Source organism: Nilaparvata lugens, chromosome 1, assembly GCF_014356525.2.
Source record: "Nilaparvata lugens isolate BPH chromosome 1, ASM1435652v1, whole genome shotgun sequence".
NCBI lineage: Eukaryota > Metazoa > Arthropoda > Insecta > Hemiptera > Delphacidae > Nilaparvata > Nilaparvata lugens.
In genome coordinates, this window is record NC_052504.1 from 43,600,441 (window position 1) to 43,622,455 (window position 22,015).

At 32.7% G+C, this 22,015-nt stretch overlaps 1 protein-coding gene across 1 annotated transcript in view; it reads right to left on the reverse strand.

Moving 5' to 3' along the window:
* LOC111050990 (multidrug resistance-associated protein 5) overlaps positions 1 to 22,015 on the reverse strand; it is a 73,326-nt gene that overhangs the window by 46,425 nt on the left and 4,886 nt on the right. Inside the window, 8 exon segments of the mRNA XM_039428021.1 lie at positions 756 to 1,070; positions 2,138 to 2,228; positions 2,939 to 3,081; positions 3,548 to 3,695; positions 4,845 to 5,003; positions 11,885 to 12,037; positions 12,669 to 12,785; positions 14,138 to 14,244. Coding sequence (XP_039283955.1) covers positions 756 to 1,070; positions 2,138 to 2,228; positions 2,939 to 3,081; positions 3,548 to 3,695; positions 4,845 to 5,003; positions 11,885 to 12,037; positions 12,669 to 12,785; positions 14,138 to 14,199 — 1,188 coding nt within the window. The 5' untranslated portion in view covers positions 14,200 to 14,244.

The window sequence follows — 22,015 nt, forward strand, 5'->3', positions numbered from 1 at the left end:
ATCAGTGTAGACGAATTATTATAAACTCCGCCAGATATAAGTGATTTAACAGGTTTGTGCAGTTGTAGAAAAAATATTTTATGTAATTCGCGCGTAACGCTTCTTTATCGCTCTTGCAATTGTCACGCATTATGCTCTTAATACATAAATAGCTATTTTTGGGCTTCTGAAGGTAATAACTAAAAAAAATATGCGTTCTAGAGGAAAATTTTGTAAAACAAAAATTGTAGAGGAAGATTTTTGAAATATATTCGTCCGAGAAAACGGTTAAATATCTTGAACGGTTATTGAAATACAAGCGATATAGCAAAACCCTAAAATTTGGCGGCCATCTTGTTTCCGAGGTGTTGGCGAGGATGACATATCTCGACTATGTGATCTTTTGAATAAACTGCTCTACCTACCCAAAGTTAGTAGACAGTCTGTCTAACTAACGTTGCTACATACCTACCTCATGTACGAGAAGGAGGTTACAAAGTCCATTTCTCAAGGATGGGGTGGACCCCCTGTTAGTTTCCCAGGAAGGAGACTTATGCCAGTTGATAGAGTTAATAAATAACTATACAGGGTATGAATTTGAAAAAAGTCATTTTTGAGAAAATCGTGATAGAAATTCAACAAAATCCATTTTTTTCAAGAATAATACGGAGCTCCTGCAATTTTCCCAGAAATGAGACTCATGTCAGTTTATAGGGCTTAGCTATCCAGGGTATAAATTTGGAAAAAATCGTTATATAGAGGGATTATACACATTATAAGGGATTAGGGATTAGTACATAATCATATTGATAGTTTGATACCTGGTATACCAATAGATCTTGGCATTTGCACTCAATCTTCTTACAATAGATTGGGGTTTCAAGATGAATGGAAGGAAAGCGTTGAAAGTGTCTCACCTGCACTGGATAAAATACGATGAAAAGTAGCATTCCACTGAGCGCCCATGGACTAAGCAGCCATACAATGTACAACATTCCCAACGTCATAGTTACTGGTCCACCAATTATCATAGGTCCAAATAGGACCATGTCAAATATTCGTTGGCTATCATTGGCGAAGATATTGATTAGCTGAAATTAAATTCATACCAAAGTAATAAACATACAATACTAATATAATGAAGTTAAGAGTTCAGTGATATATGAGCAAAGATGTAGAATTGTGCCAATAGACATGTAAAATACTTTTAAAACAGATGAAACATTAGCTGATCAGTTTCTAAAATAAGCTAGAGTTCTGAGACTTCGATATAGGCTTTCCTCGAATGTGCCATATCATTTTATTCCAGACGTGCTCCACAAGGGTCTAATTGAAACCTGAAAAACTGAAAACTTGACGAAATGAAATCTTGAAGAATTGAAAATAGGCCTATAAACATCCTCGGTGAATTATGTATCGATAAGCAAAATTTCAAGTTAATCAGTTCAGACGTGATGATGCGTCATTTGTGAATTTCATATCTCCTACACGTATACGCCGATTCTTTACTTTATTATATTATTGATGTACCTGGGCACATAAGCGATATTCTTTTTCTTCACAAACAAACTTTTGCAACATTTAGCCTATATCACTTTAGGTTTACAGTAGATCATTTGATAAAATTATTTTGTTTTAAAAATTTATTTTGTATTTGTTTACTTCAATGAAAATAAATGTAATATTATTAAGACTGTCTAAAAATAAATGCTAACATTATCATAATTATTCACGATAAAAAAGAACGATTAGGTTTCGAATCTCTTGCCAGTTTGCCGATTATACCACAGAAAAATAACGGGAATGATGATGATAGAAATAAGTTAGCCATCTTTCAACAAATTGATAACATTGTATAGATGCACACAATTTTCAAGAAGAGTTCTTCTGATAAAGATGAGTCTAGATGTAGATTTCTCTGCGTAAATTATTGATGTATGGGAACGAGTTTTAGATTTCTCTGCGTAAATTATTGATGTATGGGAACGAGTTTTAGATGTATTTCTAAAAAACCAAAAAAGCAGTTCCAAATAAGAATCGGAAATTGAAATTCATAATATTGTTCTCGACTAGGTTTGCTCCGCTGTCCTACAGCAGAACAGGAGCTCTAGTTACTTTTTTGTAATTAAAAGTGAAAGAGTAATGAAAATCTACTTACTTGGCCAATGGAACTGCTTCCAAGTGAATTTAGACGAATAACTTTTTTATACAGCAAAGCAAGGCAAGCTGAGCGTAGACGAGCTGCTGTCCTAAAATGAAAAGCAAACATGATTCATGCATTCACACATCTAAATGATGGTAAATTATCGTTGAAAGTTCTAATTGGGTTATCTCATTCTACCTACAGGGATCTTTCCTGGCAGGGCTCTACAGTGAGATTCACTTTAAATTGTCAGCATTGCTCGAGTGGGAAAGCATTGATATCAATTAAAAGTAATGCTGACAGTATTTGAATGACAATACCAACCTTTGATGGCCTTATGTCGAAACAGTCGTGGGATCAAATTCCTCCAAGAGAAAGGATTTTAGATAATATAAAAAAATTTCAATCAATCAATGCTAATGCCGGAAATTTTTTTCAATAAGTTTCTATGTTCTGCACATCATGAACAGCATTATGGGACGAAAAATTTGTTACCTGTTATTTCAATTTCACACTATGAACAGAGATATCTTGAAAATATTGATTCACCTTAATATTTCAATTTTATTTTTTTAGATATTTCAAATTATTTTTTGGGCGATGAGTTTAAATTATGCTCTCCTCTGATCATGTAGTCATTATGGGAGGGAGTGAGGGTTTCCCCACTTCTGATGGAAATATTTGTCAAAATGTATATCCATTAAACCAATTTTCAAAGTTTCCTTTTGGGACAAACTAGTTGAATAGCAGTTGAGAAAACATAAATCTATGGATCATTTCTAATACCAAATAGGCGAGACGTGATAATATTCTTACCTGTAGCTGATAGCCCAAGTTGTCGAATAAAAAATGGTTCGAAGTATTTCGTTTAAAGTCAATAGTACAGCCCACATTATACCCTCCGATATTGGAGCGTCTTCATTTTCAGCGAATACAATAAGAGATCGTAAACAGATTGTCTGAAAAAAATATTCTTATAAAATTCTTACTTAATCTTATCAACCTTAAGTTAGGATAAACTATTTAGCTGTAGTATTAAGATTAATTCAACACTTTTGTCAAATATGTGTTTGAATTTACTTTTTATTAGACTAATAGTGTAAAGTTAGTTTAAAAATGAGAAAATAACAGAATTAATATGTGAATGAAAACAAGATACGTTACAAACAAAGATACATTTTTTATAAACAAGATTGATTTGAAATTTTCTACCTTCAAATTACAGATGAAATGTAAATTTCATGACTCAACATAATGTAAATAGCATTAACATTGATATTGCATTATTTAATTCACATTATTTCCATGAAAACTAATATTCATGAATAATATTCAGAACGGTAACTACCTAGAAGCTAGCATCATAATAATTTTTTAATTGAATTATTGTGATAATCGTTGAACTATTTTGAAATGGATACTTACAACACTAATAAATCCAGATAATAAATTGAAGCCGAATATTATTGAAGCAAAAATCACTCGAGTTCGTATGAATTTCCATACCACTCTGCCAAGAGATGCATCCTTTGGGCCATGCCTAGTAACTTCAGCACTCCAATACGATTCCAGTCTGCAAAAGTTTAATTGATTAGATGGTTGACACATGCTTTACTGGATTGAACTGTTACCAATTAATTATTATTCTTATATTGAAGTTTAGCTTCTCAAAATATATTATCAACTTCAATATATTTTTATTTATTGTGCAGCCTATAGTCATAACGAGAAAATTAATTTGAATGTATAGGCGTAAATAAAACAATTGGATGAAATTGATCAAACTCTTCATTCAAACGAAGAATCAACTAAATGAAAATGGAGGATTTTCTCTCTGTTGAGTGCAATGTTAAAGAAAGTTTAAATACTTGATGTGTCATTAAAATCCAGAAAAAAAACTTTGTAATCAAGTCAATGAACTAACGCCGATGATTAGCCAATCATGAAGTAAGCAACTCGCACCAACAAATATAATATTTAATTTTTTCTAAATTTCTAAATATAAGAAACATTGTTGAGACTTTAAAAAAGAAACTCTATAACACCTAGATCGCTTTCTTTCTTGAATAGTTAATCAATTTTAATTCACTTCTATGTACACTACATAGAATTGAGTAAAGTCATATGTCAAAGAAATCTGTAAGTTGTAAATAGTAATTTTTTCATATACTCTATTAAACTGATACTCCATCTTCTCAAGCATAGTCAAGTGTAGTGTCTCGGTACGCGTAAGTACTTATTTTCTTTGTTTACATTTATCAGGCATCATGCAATATTATAATCCTTCATATTTCGATCAATTTCTATAAATAAATGTTTTGTAAATATCGAGAATAACTATTATATTGTGGTCATAGAGCTTGATTGAATGAAAGTAAACTTCAAAATTCTTGACTATGTTATGATTCTCACACTGAAGGTGACACCTACATACGCGTTGCAGAGCTAGCACGTTGAATATAGAAAGGGTGATAAAAAGAGACAAATGGTCAGTTTCTCAAGTGTTTTTGAAGCTCATTATAACTGATTATTAGCGGAGTTGGTCTTATGCGGCCACCTAACCAATTACTATTATTGAGCACTTACCAAGATTGAGAATATTGAATGTTGGCGTGAGTGATTTGATGCTAGGCTAAACGCGGAACCAATCACTTCCTGGGATGAATTAAAAGATAAGATGTACCTAGAATCTGAGAGTGTAATTGAGCTGTTTGTTACTCACCTTTGACAATTATAATCACAACTATCATAAGGAGATCCTTCGGGAATATCATCCAAATCCAGCCCTTTCCTGTAAGCTCTGTACATGTATTTCGAGAGCCAACTGAACGTTATGAATGACAAGAGACCTGCGCTATCGACATCCAATTTTTCTTTTTCTCTGTAATACCAAAAACTATTATACACAAATGCACATGAAAAATTGGAATAGATTGAAGTATGAGTGCAAAAGTTTGATCATCTACATAATTTTTTAAGAAATAAAGAGTCCCAAAATTGATGCAAGATTTGAATAAAATGAAAGTTTAATCTAATCTTTCATAATAAAAATGAATGTTTCAGTATTTAATCTAATGAAGAATTTCACATAAGTCGAAGAAGATTGAGAGTACAAACTGAGCAAAGCATGGTGTGTGGACGACAAACGTCGAACATTCAAACTCGAATTTGAATTTATTTTCCAAAAAAACTAATACAATAAACAACATATTTTTCCTCCACCTCCTATCTAAAAAGCTTACTTTACTCCCTGGAACATAATACTTAAGTTTTTTTTTCTATTGGTCAATACTATAGCCATCTAGTCTAAAGACTAATGAGCTAATTTTTTCTATCCTAAATTACTACTTGAAAAATTGAACAGTAAATTTCTCATTAGGAACTCTTACTGCTATTGTTTAATTATTAATATCTACACTTATTGACAGCACCATAGAAGCTAGATTCACACAATCACTGCACTGCTCTTTCACTGGACACTACTTGAACAAGCACTACACTAGTTCAAACGGTTTCCTCCTTTTGAGCCTCCGCACCAACCCTCCATTGTCTAGCAGCTGGATCGCCTCGACGTTGTCATGTTGGTGCAGTCGCCCCTCGTGCCTCTCCGCATGTCTCTGGATCTCGGTGGACACCAGGTCGAAGTGCAGGTCTCTATGAAGATCGCTGTTCCTGACATACCAAGGAGCATCCACAATGTTCCTTAGCACTTTGTTTTGAAAACGTTGTATGACATTGATGTTGCTGTCTTTGGTACACCCCCAAAGTTGTATACCATACGTTCATACTGGCTTTAATATCTGTTTGTACAGAAGTACTTTGTTTCGGAATGAAAGGATGGAGTTTCTTCCGATCAGCCAATACAGCTTATTATATTTGATTCCAGGCTCTTCTCTCTTCTTGACATGGGGCTTCCAGCGAAGCTTTGCGTCCAAGGTCATACCTAGATACTTGGTATCATAAGCATATGGTACAACTTGGTTGTTGATAGTTATTAGTATGGGCAGGTCCTTCTTATTGGTAAAATTGATGTGAATCGACTTTGTTTCATTCAATTTCATTTTCCACTTTCTAGTCCAATCTTGAATTTTGTTTATGGATCTCTGTAGTTTCTCTGTTGCAATATGAATATTAGTGTCTACTGATAATATGGCTGTGTAGTCTGCAAATGTTGCTGTAGTATTCTCATCAAGGCTGGGAATATCGCTGGTATAGATTCGGTAAAGAACTGGTCCCAGAACACTGCCTTGAGGAACTCGGAACTCCTGCTTTAATTTCCTTCAAATCAGAATATGTACTTTCATGCCTGACCCTAAAGTATCTGTCAGTCAGACAAAGACTAAATATTCAAAGTGAATATTGCTTTGGTAGCACTTTTTTGCGCTTGAAAATGAGACCTTCATGCCATACTTTATCAAAAGCTTGCCCTATATCAAGGAAAGCTGCTGAACAAACTTTTTTCTCTTCTAAGCACTTCTCTATTACATTTATACGATGCACTTGATCTATTGTTGAGTGTTTCACTCTGAAGCCAAATTGGTGATTTGGAATTATGTGCTGTCTGTATTGGTTTTAGCCTACTAAGTAAAATAGTAAGTAAAACAGGACCACTGCTCTATAAATAAAGAACAGAATGAAAATGCAGAGTAAATTACCCACATTGGAATGTTTATGAAAATATTTAACAGCTAAGTTAAGTGATTGCAATTGTTGCATAGCCTACCAATAATAAAGGTCAAATGAAAGAAAAAATATAGAGAAATGTGAGATGCAAAGATATTGAATATATTGAAAAATAGAGCAATCAAGTGCAACTGATAAAGAAGAAGAATACAAACAGTAAATGAATGAATGATCATCCAAATATACATGAAGTATGTTTATGAATAAGAACTCAAAAGCAATAATACTCTTAAATACATGGTTTATTATGTAAAACCAAAATGAGTTGAAATTAATTCAAATCAGATTAAAATGCAGTCACAAATAAATTTGAAGTACCTAAGATTATAAATCAGAGTAATGGTTGTACATGATAAATTGAAGTAAGTTCAAATTCAAAGTAAACAAGATAAATGACCTTGAATAGTAATTGATACGGTATCAACAATGATTAAGATTGATATTATGTAGTCAAGATTATAAATCCATAATAAGAACTACAAATAGGTTAGGCCTATATAAGCAATAAAACATTTTGTGATTGATTGATAATTTTGAAATAGAATAATGCTAAAGACTTAATTCCATGTGCAGAATTAAAGGATTGAAATTTGATACAATAATAAATTGAGACTAATAATGCCTTGTAACATAAGTATAATTCAAATAGTCTAATATTTGAATTATTATTGGATAAGAAACTTTCAAAACAATAATGTAATGTGAAATTTAAAGGATTAAGATCAATTCACTTAAATGCATAAAACGCACACAACTATAATAGTGATAGGATTGCATGGTTGATAAACAAAGCCTAAAATACTTTTGCCTTTATATGATGAAACAAACTCTAATCTCAACAATTATGCAAAATATAAAACCCTATATTGCCAAAGACAAATTGAAAATACATATAAAAAATACTTCAATTACCAAAATAATGAATGGAGATCAGAAGTAGCTGAATCCTGGATATGAACCAATATGCCAGTGGCTTAGCTGTCCTCAAGTTCATTGGAACACAGGTATGGAAAAGTAGCTTGTGGTGAATTGCATATCATGTTGGATCAAATGATAATTAAAAGTTCAATCTGGTCACCCATAGGAAACTAATTCAAACTTGTAAGTCCAGTCAGAATTAAACTGTAGGCCAATTCGTGGAATCACAATACATGAGTTAAGTTGAAAGGTTGATGTAAATAAGTGATGAAACATTAATAACGTTCACGTCAAGTAAGAATAGAATGTTCAACAAGAGGTTAATTGAAAGTTCATAGAACAATGTATTTTAACTAGTTCAGGGCATTAGTTGAACACTTGAAATAGCAATTAAGCAAGATATACTCACGAATCACAATTGTTCACAATTATCACAAAAACGAAATGGTTATGAATAATGATGAGGAAAATTACTGTGTATGAACCACAATATTTGAGATCAAGAGTTCAAAAACTTGTAAGAACATAATTGAAATAAAGTTCAAAATGGCGTAGTGAAACGATACATGAAAGTAAGTTGAAAAGTTCAAAACCAAGATTTGATTTATCATTGGTCAGTTGAAGACACAGAAGCAACACTGTTTTGATTGAATATTAGATATTGAATCTAATATTACGCGCTCGCGCAACTAGAAACGGCATACAGCCCCACCGAAGACAATTGAAGAAAGTTGCAAGTAACAAAGACAACAAGACAACAAGTAAAATCCTTTCAAACAACTTGGATAGGATCGGTAACAATGATATTGGCCTATATGATGATACTTCATGTGGCTCTTTACCTGGCTTCAGTAGCATTATAACCTCTGCTACTTTCCATATTCCTAGTACGAATTTTAGTCTGAAAGAAGCATTCAAAATGTTTGTTAATTTCACTATTGCGTTCCCGGTTATCATGTCAAATCCAGGGGTTTTTTGTTATTCAGATTTCTTATTTCTCTTTTCACTTCTTCTACTGTGACACGCATTATTTCTTGATTCGGCTGTAAGATATTCTCATCCGCTTCTAAAGTTTCCTCTTCACCTGAGTTGATTGGCTGGAAAACGTTTACAAGATGATCCGCAAATGTCTGTGCCTTTTCATCACTACTGCTTGCCCATTGTCTGTCCTGCTTTCTGAGAGGAGGAGATTGTTGAATGGTTCGTTTTATTTTTTTAGCTGCCTTCCAGAGTGAGTAGTCCTTACTGCATTCTGCTGTCAAGTTTCTCAAGTAACTATTAATTGATTCATCCTTGATACATTGAATCTCTCTCCTTAGTTCTTGAGTTAGATTGTTCAAAACTCTTTTGTCTTGGGGGGAACGTGATTGCTGCCATCTCCTTCTAGCTCTTCGTTTTTCAACAATCAATTCTCTGATTTCCGCAGGGTAATTATTTCCAGTGGTTCTTCTTCTGATTTGTGGGGTATTACACCATGCTGCCTGTTGGATATCAGTCACAAACTTCTCCAACTCCCGATCAATATGTTCTTCGTTCCTTAATGGTGAGTTCAATTCTATTCTTTCCTCCAGCATCTGTTGGAAGCCATCCCAATCAGTGCGGCTATTTGCTAACGCAGGACAAGTATTTTCCTTCCGTAGAATTGAATCACTCAGAGTCATAATGATGGGTGAGTGGTCGGAATTGAGGTCGAAACTATCCTCTAAATGCAAATAATTAACTGATATATTTTCCTTCCGTAGAATTGAATCACTCAGAGTCATAATGATGGGTGAGTGGTCGGAATTGAGGTCGAAACTATCCTCTAAATGCAAATAATTAACTGATATAATTTTTGTCAGGAAGAAATCTATGAGATCTGGGATTTTCCTGGTATCGGTGGGCCAGTAGGGTGGTTTACCAGTTGAAAGAGCTTCGCACCTCATCTCTTTCATTGCTTCGAAGAGCTGTCTTCCCTTGTGAGTTGTTAAGCGCGATCCCCAATGCACGTGCTTTGCATTGAAATCACCACCAAGAATGAATTTTTCTCCTAACATATCAAGCAATGTCGAATACTCCTCTCTTCTGATGGAATATCTGGGAGGACAGTAACTAGCTGCAACAACGAAGTAATAATTTACTGCTTTCACTGCTACACCTATCAATTGAATTCTATCACTTTCATGTTTCACTTCTTCGTGATGTTGTAGATTGTCTGTGATAATGATGGCACTCCCACCCCTCGCGACATTGCTGGGATGTAAAGCATGATAGATCTAAAAGCCTTTGAATTTGATAAACTATTGATTTGTAAAGTGAGTTTCAGATATAAGACATATATCTATTTTTTCTATGTCTAGAACTGCTTCTAACTCCTGTTGCCGTTGTAACAATCCATTCGCGTTCCATTCCATTATTTTTAATGAATGAATCATTTGAATTTCATTAGTCTACTCTGTTCGAACTTCTGAAATTTAGATTGTATTGAGGTGATTATTTGCTCTTGTCTATCCAGTTTTGCCAAGATTAGCTGCAAAATATTATTGGTGCCTTCTTCTACTTCACTTTTTGGCTCTTCCAATTTCGATTTATTTTCTTTTGAGACAATCTGGGCGAAAGTCAATTTCTTAACTGCACTACCATTGTTTAGATTGTGAGCTTCTGTATTTTCCGAGATTTTTGGTGGGATATTTTGAATGATTTTCTTTCGTGAATCTGCAATAGTTTTTGTTTTAGTAGAATTCCTGATTTTTTGCAATTCGATTGCAACAGTGCAACCTCGATAGCTGGCTGGATGTGCTTCACCGCAATGAATACATTTTGGTAGAGCATCGTTGGGTTCCAAACATTCCTTTGTTTCGTGTTTACCTGCACACTTAACACACCTAGGCTCCTTGTTGCAATATTTTTGAGTGTGGCCGTATGCTTGGCAACGTTTGCATTGCGGTATCAGATTAGCCTTCTTCAATGCTTCAACTTCCACTCTACAGCCAAGTATATTTTTCAATTCAAATACTGTTTTTATATATTTTTCCGCGCTGAATGATACCATGAACATATCTAATGGTTCTCTTGTCTTCCACCTCAGCTTGTTTACAACTTCTAGAACTTTCAATCCTCGTACTTTCAAATCTTCCAGAATCATTTCTGCACTACAAGAGTGATGAAGCTTTTTAATCATCACTCTTATTGGTCTCGACTGTTTATCTTCATAGGAGTGCCAGTTGAGCCCATCTTTAATCAATTCTCTGGTAATATTCTGATAAGTTTCTGAATAAACTGCATTTACTTTGAATGTTTCTTTACTTAACAGTTTTATCCTAAATTTGTCAGCTGGTGACACTTTTTTCAAACTCGTAAGAAGTACATTCAGATTCTTAATACCATACACAATGATTGGCGGTGGTGGCATTTTTTTCTTCTTCCTCTTCTTCTCCTCAATGATTGGTTTTTCCACAGGAGTGATTTTATTATTCAAATTTTGTTGCTTCTTTTTTGCAGACTCATTTTTGAGTTCTGGCGATGGGGTGCTAAGCTTCCTCTTCTTGGTAGCCCGCTTAGTACGAGTTCTGATCCATTCAGTTTCTTTAGCCAATTCTTCTTCATTTGTCGAATAGTTCTCGGATGCTGAGCTGGTAGGCTGTGGACTATGGATCTTTTTCTCAATATTGAGAAATCTTTTTTCCAAATCCTGCATTTTTTGCAAGAGTTCGGCGTTGCTTCTCTCTAGCTCCTTCCTCTTCTCATCAGATTCCTTCCAGGCGATGAAAAGTACCTGCTCGGCTGAAGATTTGAGTTTATTTGCTTTTATGTACTGATCCGGTGAACACTGGATTTCTGGATTGTACTGAATTAACCTCCAAAAATAAGCTACTCAGTTCACTTACTTGTTCTTTTTGTACCCTTGAGGAGACAACAGGTAAGTTAAGGGCTGTAAGGGCTGTAGATTAAAAGATTGATTAATTAGCTTTATCAAGGGCGATGTTAGGACTACAGGTCTTCTTTGTCACTCAACCCTTAACTTCCAAGAGCGGTAATGAATCCACATATTGATCAACTCCGATTGTGAGTACACAAAAAATCCAAATGCAGACATTGTAACTATGTAAAAAATGGTTTGCATGATGGGAAATCTCTTGAGTAGTTTCATAATGATGTTTTAGTAGGATAAAATCTACTTACTTCGGTTTGAGTCGAACCGGTATGAGTGTCCTGAGTGAGTGCTTGTATCTTGAGAAACCTTTCTTCTGAACATATTGGAATGGCGATTTCTGATAAGCCCCTCGATAGTGATAGCAATTTCTGGACGAAAGAGTGTGTGCCGCTGTGCCAAGTCTTGAAAACAAAAGAATACATTCACCCCTCAACTGGAAAGGATCATACATTTTTGAAAGAAATCGTAATATTGAGTATTTCTTGGGAAACTCAAGAATTGCACAGATTACAATGGACATATTTATACTTAAATAAAAATATATATATTTTACATATTCATTATACAGTTTTTTTACAAGATTACGCCTTAAGGACTCCAGTAATGGAGTGTAAGACAAGTCAGGTCAATAATTTTGAATAATACATAATCAACACTAAGTAGATCAAACCTAGTCTTGGTTTGAAAGGAACTCTTCTACACTATAAAATACTCTATCAAGTAAATGTGCAGCCTTTGTACTTAATTTAGAAAGTAAATTCTCTTCATGAATCAGTTACTCATTGCCATCTACGCGTTTCACTGGCTAACCTATTTATTGAAACGTGAGAAGGCTCAATTAGAGTTGAAAAGTATTTCACTACAAAACTTCTTCAATGTAAAATCTTCTGTTAACTCAAGTGCGAATTGAAGTGTTTTTTCAGGCAAAGGGCAAAGTGCATGACTGCATCAAGATTTCATAAAAACCTGTAGCTTCATGAAATCAATATTTCCAAGATTAAAAACAATTGAAACGTTCATTGAATACATTACCCATCGTCAACACTTCCTTTCAAATCCACGTCCATCCATACTGCTTCGTTATCATCGGGAGATTCTTGGTCAGAATCCCAGTCTCTACTGCTATGATTGTCTGTCATCTGTACAGTCCTATAATTACAATAATCTGATAAACAATTGATCAAACCATCGATTGTAAGAATGGCAAGTATTTCATTTATTGGAACTATTATTTTATAATGAAATGTCAATACATTTAGAGCACACATCTTATACGAGGTTAATTTTTCAAACTTCGATTGGCCATACATAAAATACTTATGTAGTCTATAATGATTTCATCACTTGAAGTTACTTACACTTATGATTATTTTTAAACATAATCGCCGTGAATATTGAAGCATTTGTCATAGCAGTGGACCAGCCTACTAAAACCCTATTCATAGCTTTAGGCCTAATCCTATTCTATATAATGAATCATTGTAGCCCAATTATTTTGTTATGGAATCAATTTCTGGGAGAAATTCTTTATGCTTCCATGTTTTTATAAATAGATAAAAAATAGTGACCCTCTGGGTTGGAGAACTCGCTCATGAACTGTTGTATTGATCTTTGAAATCCGCAACTTGTAATTGTACTGGGTTGGTGGGAATTGTGGAAAAAGCAAAATATTTGTTTTACAAGGATAATTTGACAGTAGGTTTCATGTGGATCCTATTCGAATTGCAAAAAAACTTCTTTTCTGTCGCTTCAAAACTTTTGTTGGAACCGTCATATGAATCTAACTTCATTTCGAATCCAGCTTAATTTTAAACCAAACTTCATGTTTTCAAATGGGAACGTGGTATTTCGATACAGGATTTCAAAAGAAAATGACGGTCATGTTGTATAAAATAATGTGGTATCAAAAATTGAATAAATTTGTTTAAATTATTAAAATAAGAATTAATTGATTAATAAAAATGCAAATAGGCCTATAACCATACTAGGTAGATTCAGAATCTTCATGCAAAATTTCAAGTTAATCAGTTCAGTAGTTTAGTAGCTTAGTGATAATGCGTTTCTTTTATTTCATTGCATCTCATGAATGTTTATTAAAATTGCTTCTCAATAAATGTACAGAAGATAAAAATATATAAATAGAAAGATAGAAGAAGGTAGATAGATATATATCCTGTTAGAAGATAGATAACTAGATTGAAGTTAGTTATAGAAGATAAAAAATAAGATATATAGATACATAGAAGATATTAATACTAAAATTATATAATGAATAGAAATAAATTTCAATAAGATTGTATTTTTACTCAGTCCCAAGCAGTAGGACTACTGAAAATAATCTATAAAAATAAAATATTTTCAACTTGAAATAATTTTACAATGAGTGTTAGATAACACCTTTTTAATAAAAAATAAACATTTTTATAAGCCATAGCCTCAAAATATTTGTTGCATGCTTGTAGGAGTAAAAATGGTAGCTTAAAAACTGTAGGCCTACTCACTCATATGTGTGTGTATTATTGTCACCATAGTTAACAGATTTGCTGCCATCCTTATCAACCATTTTCAATTCGATAAATGAAAGCTACTGGCAGCATTCGATTATCACCTAAACGAAAAAAATGAAAACTTGATGAAATGTAAGTTTTTTCAAATATCACAAGCTTTGAAATTTTATACCATATACTAAGCAATTATCTCAGAAAAAGTACTTGTTTGAACACCAAATTATTGATTGGACGAATAAATAGAATACAACACACGTTACAAAAGGAAAAAATTAAGAGTACGAAGTACGACTATTAAAATATTAGGAAGAGGATGTTTATAGAAAAGCGTTCCTGTTTGTTTATTCTATGATACTATGCCTAAGATAAAAACAATATAAGAATGAATAATGAGAGAGATGGATTGATGAAAGTGATCCATTATAATGTAATTTTTTATTTACTTAGTAGGGCTTGGGCTCAATCTTTATTATTTTATAGGCTCATTGGACTCAATCTTAAGCTTTATTTATTTAGTAGGGCGTTTTTAAAATAAATCAAAATCATTTATTTATCCTTAATAATAATAACAAAAGATAAAAACTTAGAAATTATAATTACATTGGAATAATAATACACAGTATTACAATACAAATACAATAAAAATAAGGAAGGTCCCCGCAAGGTAAAAAAACCTGTGCGCAGAGGCCGAGTGTTTGAAAAAATATAGATATTTTACATTTTCAGGAAAAAAGATGAAATAAATTAATTCAGTGAAAGGAAACAGTAAAAAACTGAAAGAAAAATTGCTAAATTTGAAAAGAAATCGTTATTTATAGGTTCATTAAATAAAGGTTTCATTTCAAGATTGAAATAACTTGGGTAGGCTTATTATAATCGCAACAAGTCATAACTTTATATTCACTAAATAAGTTGAGAATGTTAGATTGAAGAGAAAAATCATTCTTTCAAAGAAATTGTGGCAAACAGGAATTTATCGATAACATCTATAAGGAAATTGGTGTTATGTTAAACATCAATAAGTTGCTGTCTAAAGTATCTGTAATCAATAATGATGAATCATCTACATACACATTCGAATGAGGTAAATGTTTTATATACTAGCAAGAAATGACAATATGAATTAATGATTTATTATTGATATCCTTATACGCATTATTGAACTTGAAATAATAATTTTACTTGACCATTTTTGAAACCTTCAAGTTCAAATTCTTTAATTTAATTACCTTGAATTCACAGTCTAGAATGTGATGAGTTACAAAATTTTGAGAGTTTTCATCGATACAATTTTTTTAAAAACAAAGCAGACTGCAAGCGCGAATCGAAGTCTTGATTCTCTGATTGATACAAATATTTGAGAATAACGAGCGATAAGCAGGTTTGCTAAGGTTTTCTAAGGTTTCTCTACGGGAGAATCGAAAAGTGTACGTCACAAGGCACACAACACTCCAAAGAATGTGGCCAACTGAAAAGCCAAGTTTTTGCTGAAAGCACTAAATCAAGAGCAATAAAAATCACATGAATCATTAGAGTGACACAGATTCAAAGAAGAACTTTGAATACGATGTTATCTGGTAACCATTCTGTAGCTACAGTTGAAGGCAAACATAGATAATGAGAAAATTATCTGCTACGACCATAAATGAATTTTTTCATAATTGTATCAATCTTTCTATTATTCAACTTTTCTATTCACAAATTTCAATTAGAAGAGAAATTCTTAATTTTTCTGAATGAATGATTCACTCATTATTTTCTTAGTTTTTTCTGAATAAATTTTTACTCCACTTTACTTCACGTAACAAGATTTGAAAAAGCTTTGGATCCGGAAAAATTATTAGAATATTACTGATTTGAGGAGTATTAATAAATAAAAGTAGGTTTATTTTTTGTCGGTGCTACTGCCCTAGTTGAGTCGCAGAAATACTGAAATTCTTATCTTTATTCATTGCCTCTTACACATACTGTTATGTAAAAATAATCATTGCACGCACTTATTGTTGTATTAAATTGTTCTACATAGTCTATTTTTACGTACAGTGTAAATGTATGATTATGAGACTATGTGCATCACATGAGTTGTGTGTCTGACATACGCTAGATAACTGAAATTGTTGAATTGGATCAATTAATCTCAACTTAACCTGAGCAATATAATTTCTTAGTAATGTTCCCTCAATAATCACAATTGGAAAATTAAATTTATTTATTTATTAATAATCATTACATTACATAAATTTTGGGAATAATCCCATTTGACAGGTAACTTGTCAGTACTAATACTAATACTATAATACATACAACCAAAAAAATAAAATATTTATTCAGGAAGTGTCAAGTATCATTAAGGATGGTAATGATAATATATTATATACATAAAAAATAAATTTTCTTGTGAATAAAATGCTGTGATTGCGTATAGGCTTTTCTCTAATAACATTTTTTTGACTGCCTGCTTGAATAGAATTACTGATTCAATGTTTCGAATGTTTGTTGGCAGCCTATTATAGAGTCTCATTCCTGAATAAAATGGAATTTTTTCAAAAGCTACATTTCTATGAATTGGAAATGCAATAATATTTCTATTTCAAGTATTATATTTATGATTATCTGTACAAAATTAGAACTTATTGATATTTGCTTTAACTAAAACTACTAGCTGGTGAATGTAAATGGAAGGAAGTGTAAGAATATTAAGGTCTTTGAGAAATGCTTTACATGAGTCCCTTGATCTCAGTCTACAGATGACTCTCAATAATCTTTTTCTGCATGATGAAAATTCTACGGCTGTCTACAGAATTACCCCAAAACATTGTGCCGTAGCTCAAGTGGGAGTAAACATATGCATAATGGACGGTCAATAATGTGTTTCTGTCGAGTGAGTGGGAAAGAGTTGAAATAACAAAATAGACTTGGTTCAATTTTTTCATCAAGTTCTCCTTCCAGGAAAAATTCTGGTCGATTACAAGTCCCAAGAGTTTAGTTGAGGAGGAGAGTATTAAGCTATTTCTAATGGTTGAAAGGTGAGTCTCATCTATCCTCGTTTGATTGCGTATGGAACGAAATTGTATTAGGTGTGTTTTACTGCAATTTAAGGAAAGTCCATTTACTTTAAACCACTTGTTGATTGCTATAAGTGTATTCTTTAATTGAGTTACCAATGTGATCTGATCAGCGTTTGATGCTATACAAGTTGTGTCATCCGCATACATAATTAACTTTGAACTGGTTGTTGTCTTAAAATCATTAATGTACACCAAAAAGAGAAAAGGTCCAAGGACAGATCCTTGTGGTACTCCATTTGGGACCCTGGTAAATAAAGAACATTTTGCAGAAGATGGATCTCTCACACATTGCTTCCTGTTGGAAAAATAGGAGCGGAGCCATCTTAGAGCTGTGCCTGTTATTCCATAAAAGCTCAGTTTTTCTAGCAGGATTTCATGATTTACACAGTCAAAAGCTTTTGAAAGATCGCAGAATATGCCAGCAGCATGCTGCGATCGATCAATTGCAAATGGCATATATTTGACAAAATCATAGATTGCTCCAGAAATGTTCTTCTTTTCACGAAACCCAAACTGATCTTCAACCAATAATCCATTATTCTCGAAATGAGCAGTCAACCTAGATACAAAAGTTATCTCGTATATCTTTGAGAATGCAGACAGTATTGCAACTGGTCTATAATATTACTCAGATCATTGGGATCTCCTTTTTTAAGAAAGGGTAACACATTACTGTATTTAAAAATGTCAGGGAACACACCATGTTTAAAAGATTGATTAATTAGAAAAGTTAGAGGTTTAATAATTTGGATAGCACATTTTTCAATATATCATTTTTCAATTTCATCTATGAATACTTGATAGGACACAAAGGATTCGGTCATAGTAAGCAATGCAAATAAATAATAAAAACAGTGACTCTCCAGACTACTGCATTTCTAAAAAACCTTTTGAAATTCCTTTTGAAGAACGAGAAAATTTCATAAGTAAAGAATAGGCCCGCATTGATATCGTCTTTATCGCCCGTATAATTTTCTAAATAATATTACAACTGCTTTCGAAGAGATTAAATTAGGCCTATCGAGGACCATTTTAAAACTCAGTAAATAAGATTCATTTTTTCAATCATCAAAATTTTTCAAACTTTAGTAAATCATCTTGAATGGAAATCTGTATTTAAAAGTCTGTATTCAATACTCTGTATCTTGAAAGTATTAAAATTTCTCTGTATCTTTGAATGTCTTACTTTCTCATGTAAAAATTGAAGAAAACGTGAAAAGTCAATTGAGATATTGATATTTGAGTCTATTGCAGCAGTCATCATATATTATGTGTAAGCTCTAATTATTAATGGTAAAATTCAACATCTTTCATAATTAACTGAAGACTTATTGGAGAATTTGGAATAACAAAAAAAATGCAATTGCGAATTTTTAATTACAAAATTATCATGAAACTTCGTGGAGCATAACCTTGGATTATTTTCATAATAATAAATTATTATTTATCATTCTATATCAAAGAGTCTTCTTCCACTTGTTTTTTAGTAAACATTCCAAATCAATAGAATATCATTCAAAAGGACAATGAAAATACTGATGATGATGTAATCTAAGTTGAAATTATGTTCTATCATGTTAGCCTATAATATCAATAGTATCTATCCACATACCACATATTGGTTGGTATTAACAATAGGCAAACAACTCAATGTGAAACATTAAAGCTATTAAAAGGAGAAAATTAAAAGATTCAAATTATTATTATGATAACACGGGTGAACGCACCCTTCCCCCCACCCACTGCATTAAGAAACTCTCCCCCCCCCCCCGTGTAATATGCATCTCCTGGGCACCCTTGAAAATAATAATCATCCGTTGTAAAAGAATAGTGTGAATTAAAATACAGACTCTTCACATTGCTTCAAAAGGTTAGTGTGAGGAATTAACAAATTAGTTGGTTGAGACCCTCAACTTGACCCTTAATTTGAAATAAAGTATAAACTAATAATTGCTAATATGATCAATAAACTAATTAATCAATCTCCAAATTAAAATGTTATAGTGTTTAAATTCCTCCAGATGATGTCAAGTCGAAAAATTGAACTCAAAGCATTACTGTATCACTCGAACTAAGTTTTCCTTTAAAAAAATATTTAGCCTTAAAAAATCGATTTGATGAATGGTAAGCTGGAAAGAAATGCCATAGTAATCTAATAACTCATCAAATGAGTTATGTTGGTTATAGTTCACTTCTAATAGGTTATTCCCCTAAAGTAAAAACTTAAGAGCTGTTTTCCCACAAACAGTTTTTTTGAGTTACTAAAGTAATGATCTGATGGTGCAAAGTTGTTGAAATAAAAAAAGAAGAAATTCACTGAATGTCGATATTAAAGTAAAAAACCATGTGTGAATAAATCGCAGTTCGAAATGAATAAATAAATCTTCAATGAATAAATGTCATATTATAAGTGGGTTATTCAGAGAGTAGCCTATATTTCCCTATACTCCCTGATATTTGAAGAGTAGATGACCAAAGTAGCATAACAATACGGGCACTTTAGTATGGTTATATTGGCACTATGATGAGCTTCGTGAGGACTCGAAATACACACTCACCGGTGTTTTCATTTCAACTTAACATAATCTAAAAAGTTCTCTATATTGGCTTTAAGCTTCTTATTTTACCACAAAATCATAAATAAATTTTGCAAAATGCTCAAAAATGTTTTGGATATGGTGATTTAAGTAAAATATTAAAACAAATATTTTTGTTTTTAATCATCAAAATTCAAAAATCTTAGGTTGTAATTATAATTTAGAAAAAAAATTGGACCCACTTAGCGGAAAAATTCATTTCATTCATTCATTTGGACTCATATGAAAAATAAAGAACAACCTTTTTGAAACATTTCATTTTTATAATACTGTTTTGGGCTTATCATGTTGCATGTTGTCTTCTTTCAATCACTGTTTATGATTTGTGTCTCTTAATGAATGGATGTAAAACACATATTACTACAGGAGAAAGGCTCCCTCACGCTGTAAATATAATATAATAAATAAGAAAACCAGAATTCATTAATAATCTTATTTTCAAATGTGATTAAGAAAAGAGAGGATTTTGAAGCTAATGAAAAATCACTATATATTAAAATCAACTATTAAAAAAAAAAAACAAGAGAAGAACACAGAAATGATCATTAAACGTTGTAAAATACTGATATGGAAAATTTCAAAATGATGTTCATCGCTCAAAATCTCTTTTTATAGACGCTGCAAGTAGATTAAAATTAACAACTGTAATGTAATAAGAAGTAAGAAATAGTATTGTTTCAATACAACGGCATTTGATCAATTGGCTTTTAAACGTGGGTAGCTTAATAAGGAGAAATGTGATGAGTCAACTCCAGGAAGTAACAACTAGGAAGTGACCTTAAATTAATTAGATAGTTTTATTGTTAAAAAAACTTCAAATAAAACAGAAAATCAAGCTATCTTAAACCACAGAAAAAATGAATAATAATAAATTGATTAATTCACTGTGTTATTTCCTCAGTGCTCAATGTAATCGTTATCTTAAAGTATATTTTGACACCGTAATATTATTTATAGATAAAACTTGGGTTTCCGCAATTCAACAGTACCTGTTAAAATTTTCCGAGTTCTTCCTTCCCACTAAGAATTAGCTTCGAGCCAGATTTCATCGAATACTACAGGATAATACAGAGTATCTATGCATTGCACACAGCACTGCGAATCAAAATGAAGGTAAAGGGAACAGAAGCCGTGGTTGAATGGTTCAAGTCGTCGCCTTCATGCAAAAAGCAGTGGAGTGCGCATCTCCGCAAGTCTTTATTCTGGAAAGACCAGAAGCAGTCACAGTAATAATGTGGCCAATGTTGCCAGTTCCCAGGGAATTCCTCGGAATCCGGGGAATTTGAGCTCGTTCCGTTTATTTCAATTGTTTTGGGGATTTTCTGAGGGTTTTTGAAAAAATTGTCTTTTTCCGTCAAAATCACGGAATTCTCTGAATTTTACAATAACAATGAACGTTCTTCAGAAATCAGTATTTTAGCTTTATTCCGAGAACTGTGTGGGGAAAGTGCATTTGTTGTGAGAAGCACGCGACGCAGCACAGCACAGCACAGCACAAGGAAGACAACTGTGCTGCCATGTTTCCTGATGGCGCCGCGCAGGGGAGGAGGCTACAGCCGGGAGGACACTGTTCTCCCAGTCAATTTCAGGCAAATACAATAATTTAGAGGATTCAATAATCTTCGAATGTTCAAAGAACGTACCCGTGTTGATAAAACAGAATTGAGAAGAGGAACATTCATATATACTAGAATTCCAGAAACTTTTTCTTTTAACCCTACTTTCAACTGAGAAAAACCATCATATATAATTTTTAGTGATTTTGGTTTATCATTCCGGGTGATTGAGATTGATTCCGGGAAAGATTTTGGGTAATTTTGACCATTGCCATTGGCAAGACTTAAAATGTGGTTTCTGACTGTTCTGGGCTCTAGATCAAAAGCAATGTTTTCTTCGGTGATAGAGTGAGAGCTGCCCATCCGGCTTAATGTGTCACCTGACAGCCTAATATAATAGGGATAAAGAGCTATTTGAAAAAAGTTTAAAAATTCACTTCCAATTTGTATGAATATTGTTCATTTTGGATTGGTACACTTGTAAATATGAATACTTGAAATTGGTTCATCATTAAGAATAAAGCTGTGATCTAAAACTAAGTAGGCTACCCTAATGAAAGGTAACTAAAAAATCGCTCTTTGACACTTCACATCGTATGAGGAGAAGAGAGGACATTTTAACAAAGAAAAGCCCTATTTGAATGTTTGATA